General features: G+C 39.0%; 1 protein-coding gene across 1 annotated transcript in view; it reads left to right on the plus strand.

The window, feature by feature from the left end:
* The first annotated feature begins 1,064 nt into the window (after nt 1-1,064).
* The window catches only part of LOC102380684 (protein-glutamine gamma-glutamyltransferase 5-like), a 16,687-nt gene continuing 11,630 nt past the window's right edge, over nt 1,065-6,121 (plus strand). The window contains exons 1-3 of the mRNA XM_006034061.3: nt 1,065-1,071; nt 3,628-3,807; nt 4,100-4,342. Of these exons, the coding sequence (XP_006034123.3) occupies nt 1,065-1,071; nt 3,628-3,807; nt 4,100-4,342 (430 nt within the window). The remainder of the gene's footprint in view (nt 1,072-3,627; nt 3,808-4,099; nt 4,343-6,121) is intronic.

A 6,121-nucleotide genomic window follows, 5' to 3' on the forward strand; every position in this document is an offset into this window, starting at 1 on the left:
AGAGACTGTTTCAATATCTGCTCTTACCCAAGCAAAGAGGGAGCACGTACTTCAATCTGTAGCATCCCAGCTGAATGTTCTAACTAATGGTAGGGGAAGAAAATGCCATGGCCACCATCTTCACCATCACTGTTGCCATATTCTGTTAACGCGATTATTCTTTTGTAAATAGACTGCTTTGTTTTTAGTAATGTACCTAGAAAATAAATGAAGAACTTCATTTTAAATCAAAGGAAACATTTAGATGTTTTGGAAAAAATCAGACTTGGGTTGACGCAATAGTTAAACCAAAATGAAAAATCAACTTTGTCACATAACCTCTACAAATATGACATGGACATGGTGAGATGGAGACGATCTTTGAATGAATGGAGTAATTTTCAGATAATTTTTAAGCTCAGCTCTAAAAGTAGTTAGTTATATAACATTTATTATGGTTTAAGATCAGTAAAGCTCAACTGAGGAATATTACTCTCTAAACCACTACTTCAGCAAGTAATGTTGCACACTATTCTTGTTTTTTAATGTGTTTCATGAGAAATACCTAATGTTCCAGGAGACCTACTGAAAACTGAAATTATAGTGCAGTTGTTCCTTGTTATAAGTAAAGATGGGTACTAAATTTTCTTAGCTTGACTGAATTATGCTGCTACATTATTTCCTGTGCTCAAAGGTTTTTAGATTTATCATGGTCTTGAAGTAACCCTGAGACATAAAGAGTCCTAACTTACTGGAGACATCTATGCTTCAGTAAACAACAACAATCCCTCCCTCCCATAAACAGTAAAACTTTCTCTAATAACATTTGAATTTAAAATTACTCTGAGACATTCATAAGCATCAGTAGACACATGGGTGAGGCCTCTTTGTAAACTGATAATTAGTTGATGTAATATGAGTGACAGCCTTTTGTTTCTGAGTATAAATGGTGCTGAGAGGATAGGTGATTAATGTTTGCAGGCAACCAGAGATCATCCAGATTTTGTCGGATCTCGTCCACCTTGCTAAGGCGCAAGTTGACATAGTGCTAACCTGCTTGAGAGACTGGCTGGTTTGCAAGAAAAATGGAAGGTGAGTGCTCTTGAGTTTTAATGCCACATGATTTAGAACTGGAAGCAGGGGCAAAGAAAGTCGAGCAGCATAATGCATCTGTTAAAAACCTGGGGAAACTCTTTGTTTACTGCTGATCCTGATTCATGAATTCAAGTCAAGAGATATTTTCCATGGTTCAAATTCTCTTAAATGTGATTTTTTTTCAGAAAAAAAATAACATTCACTAGGATTTGAATCTTATAATTTGAAAATGAGAATTTTTTTTTCTAAAGGAAAATCACCAAGAACCAAAACAAAACCAGACCAGAAAAGCTTTCCAAAAAACTTACAGGCCTTATGAGGAGGAGTTGGTAAAACAATTTTTGAGAGGTATATAAGAGAAAATGATATTTTAAAATGTCTGCAAAGCCCAAAGTAAAAATATTTAATATTTCCAGGCTATATGTCCAGGTGTGTTAGAGATAAATCCCCACTGTTGAGAAAATGAACAGGGAATGTCAGGGGTAACATTTTCATTGGCCAAAGAAAACCATTAGGAGGTATCAGAGCTGACTATCTTTTAGTATTTGCACTCAACTATTTTTTCTGTAAGAGAGCAACTGTTAGAGCTCTACCCTAAAAATATATTCTGTCTATGCCATTCGGGTCTCACTGTTGCCTTGTGAGCCATCATATGGGATTTCACTGAGAAGTTTGTGGGTAGGCCATTCAAATCTGATCTGGGTTCCACTGGTCTCTTTGCCCCAGTTCAGCAGAATTCAGCTCAACGTAGTATGAATATTCTACTTTTTGTCTTGGTTGACAATCTCTTCCAGGGAAAAGATGAAGATACTGTTAACTGTTGGGTTACTGATTTGCTTAGGGGCTTGTTTAGAATGGTTTTGGCCCTTTTTACTGAGAAATGTTTTGGGTTTTAGGTTGACAGTTCCCATAAAAGCATCCATTATAGGAATTTTTCATAGAGGTTTTCATAGAATTCCATTCTGTCCCTCCTGGTTATTCAACATGTGTGATACCTTTAGGAATGTTAGTAAATAAATATTTGTAGTGGTTCCATGTGTGAACGGGACTGAGCTCTGTTTTTGTCTCTCAGCTGACTCGCGCTGAACAGTTGAATGACTTACCCTTTACCAAATTAAGGTGAGGGATCTCTAGTTGATAGTTTAGGCAAGGTTAAAGTAATGGTTTTGGTACAGTGAAACAACCAGGATAAATGGAAGAAATTATTTCAGTTTCCTTATTTGCAGGAGTATTCATAACCACTCAGGATAGCTGCATATATTAGGATATCTGTGTGACCAAACAGAACTTAGCTAGCACTTCACAAGGAAAATGGCACAGGAGGTACCATGGCACTAGGTGTTCAGTAGTCATAGCTCTCATTGTTTTCAGTTAAAGTGAGAGTGCTCAGCAATTTTAAAAATCAGGCCAAATTTTTACAATTAAAAAAGAACTCTGATTCTCATCTCCATAGACTGAGGAATTGAGTCACTCTGCTAAGGCTGCTGACATACAAACCTTGTCTGACTGGATAATCTTGTCTGACTTGCTAATCATTCAAGTTTTTAGTCAAGTCATCAGAGCTGGTAATTTTGTCAAATTTTGACTTAAACTTACAAAGTTCTTTAAATATTTTCCCCTAATTTTCACCAGCTTCTCCATATTTTAATGAACTACCATCTTATTTGTACTGCAAAAAAATGTAATATTCAAAACTGACAGGACATTCTGGGTGCCTCACTTCCTAAAGACTTACCTGGGTTGCCTTAATGAGACCTAATTTTTGTTTCAAATTGATTACTCGCAAATGGAGGCACACAACATTTCTAGTCATTTTTGCAAATGTAGATCTAGATAGTGATAAGTTACAGATTTGTTTGCCTGTAATTTATCCTTCAGCAAAGTCCCCCCACAAGAATTCATTGTCATGGACAGCTACAGTGACATAATTTGCTTACTCTTCCATCATATATTATTATTTATTTGTATAAATGTTAACTCTAAACTAGTATTAGCATGCAGGAGTAAAGAATTAATTGCAGTGTAACTTAGGTACCTTTAAATAATTGTTTAAATCTATTTGGAATAGTACAATAATAATTGTTTAAACAATAAAAATTATTTAAATAAAATTGGAAGTATTGGAATTGGAAATGGCATTACATCACAAAGTCTGTTTTTAAAGCGGTGATAACAGTATGTACCGGCCTGGTGTCAGTTATGTACCAAATAAAAGCATGGAACCTGGGTCTCCTGACACAATTTTATAAACCAAAATATTAGATACGTTTCTTTGTGCAAGACATGGAATAGGGAGAGAAGACACATACTTCAAATGAAACTGCTTCTTAATGTCTGGTTTAATCCCAATAAACAGTTTCACAGTATTTTCATAGACTCTGCCACACCCTGTTCCTTAGCTAGCTTCTAAGAATGAGCCTATGTTGCTTTGATCAGTTGCCAGGCAGCGTATCCATTTTTTCTTTCTGCCCCAGGGTATTTTGACATCAGCCAAATGTGTCCTCAATTACGTGTCTTGTTTGGTTTCTCTGTCTTTAATGACTTTTCCTGCAGTTATTCAGCTGGGGGATGTTGACCTGAATTGTCCTCACAACTGCAAATGCCATAACACCCATTTCTTCGGTACTGACAGACAGATAGTGAGGAGAGGCCAGGCCTTTGACTTATATGTGCATTTCCAAAACCGGGAATGGGATAACTCCATGGACAAGATCTCATTCACTGTAGAGACAGGTAATCACCACAAAATTCCAAAGACTCTTTCCTGATTCCTTATTGATAAGTGATATTCTCTCATTTGCCAAATGCATAGATGAATTAATTTTCCCTCAGTCAGATTCTTTATGCACCTCAAGTAGTATTGTAATCTCCCCCTCAACAATTCTCTGCAATTGTAAACAGCACTAAGAGAATCAAGTGTAAAAGTAATGACACTTAAAATGCAAATGATGTTTATCCCAAAATGTGCCTGTTGACTATGGCATATTTGATTTTATTTACATTTATATTTGACTTTCCTGAAAAGGCCTCGGACCTTGTGAATCCAAGGAGACGAAGTGTACCTTTCCTCTGGGCAGATGTATAGATCAAACCTGCTGGAGTGCTTGCTACAAACCTCATCAGCAACGATGCATAATCATCAGTGTGTTTCCACCAATAGACGTCTGTATTGGCCGCCACATTCTCAGTATGAACATCACATCTTGTGATCGCACATTTCAGCGGTGCCTTGGAGACTTTGACATCCTCTTTAATCCTTGGTGTGCTGGTAAGGAAGCTGGTAGACTGTTTGCAAATATAAACTTCATAAAAACCTGGTGATTAAAGGAGAGAAGATTTGAAGTTAAAAATATATACTCAATAGAGATGAATTTGAGCTGCAGAATTTCAGGTTCAGATTTTGCATGATTTTCTTTTCTTTCTGCAAGACCAGGGAGAAATACCAATCTAGATTTTGAATGCTCCAAAATCCAGGGATATTGAGGCAGAATTTTGGTTTAGCCTGTTTGGTTTGGCCTGATAGTGGTGCTATACAATAATGTTCTTGCACTTCTCCAGTGCCTTCCTTATAATACCTCTGGCTGCATCTACACATTCATTAGTGTACAGTAGTTACTGCACATTTAATTTAGTACTTGCTTAACGAAGTCCTAAGTAAAAGTGCAGTAGCTACATTTACTGCACAGTAGTACTGGCAAATGCCTTTTTAGTGATGCCTGCTAGCAGCCTATTAGCACTGTCCATGCTGTGATACATTGCTGTGCAGTGTTTTTAGTAGGGGTGTGCAAAGTGGGCCATATTCAATTCAGATTCGGATTCAGCCCACTCGGGGGACAGTGATTCGATTCGGATTCAGCCCAACTCGGGGGACAGTGATACAATTTGTTGATTCAGATCACTGTCCCGATTTGATTTGGCCGAATCCGAATCTGAAGATTTGATGCTGATTCAGAGAATTAGTGATGCGGCCATAGATACAGCTTTAAATGTTTTTTCTACATACCTTGAGGTAGCAGATGCGGCTTGTGAATGCTGCAATGGTGGGTTGGGTGGAACATCCCACAGGAGTGTGGGGGTCCCCCCTCAAGCTCGGCGGTGAACCCAGAAGTGGATCAGAAGTACTTTTGATCCACTTCCAGGTCCACTGCTGAGTGCACAGGGAGGTCCCCCTGAGCCGCCCCGGCTTGGCGATCGGCTGCAGGGGGACCCTGGGTGCCCCCCCAGACCCAGGAGGCACCAGTCACCAAGTCAGGTGGCGGGGGGAGTCCCCTGTGTGCTCCATGGTGGACCCAGAAATGGACCAGAAGTGGTTCAAATCCACTTCTGGGTCCACCACTAAGTATGCTGGGCACCACCCCCATTCTCTTGTGGGATGCTCCACCCACCCCACCATCTCAGCATTCACGAGCCACACCTGGTACCTTGAAGTATGCAGAAAAAAACATATAAAGCTGTGTCTGTCTGAATCGTCGAAACTCTCCAAATCAATTCGGAGGGTTCCGATTTGATTTGGAGAGATTAAAGGGTCTCCTGATTCGATTTGGATTCGGAGATTCAGCCACTGAATCGGGCCAAATCTCCACCAAATCGAATCAGTGACCAAAGCTTCGCACAGCCCTAGTTACTAGGTTACTGTGCATTAAGCATCTCATGTAGACATGACCTCTGTGAAGTAAATCAGTATGAACAGAGGGTGAGTACTAGACAGGAGTCAGAAGTTTGGGTTCTGATTCCACATGTTACTACTGAATATAAGTGACCTTATGCATGTTTTGATATGCCAACTATTAAAAAATGGTCTATAAATTTGAGGGCCCAAATTTTAATGCTTATTGTACACCTCAGAGTTAGTTAGTAATCATAATGTCAGTTGAAGGCAGAAGTGCTCAGAGCTTCTGAAATTCATACCCTAAATATTTAAGGGTTGGGTGAGTTGTATTTAAAGAAAATATAATTTGGCAAAAGGCAAGCCTCAAAATATAGTAATATATTAAATGCTTTGTCTCAAATGTCAATCCCTCCCCCCCCCCCCCCCCCCCACACAAAA

The sequence above is a fragment of the Alligator sinensis genome, unplaced genomic scaffold, assembly GCF_000455745.1.
Source record: "Alligator sinensis unplaced genomic scaffold, ASM45574v1 scaffold378_1, whole genome shotgun sequence".
NCBI lineage: Eukaryota > Metazoa > Chordata > Crocodylia > Alligatoridae > Alligator > Alligator sinensis.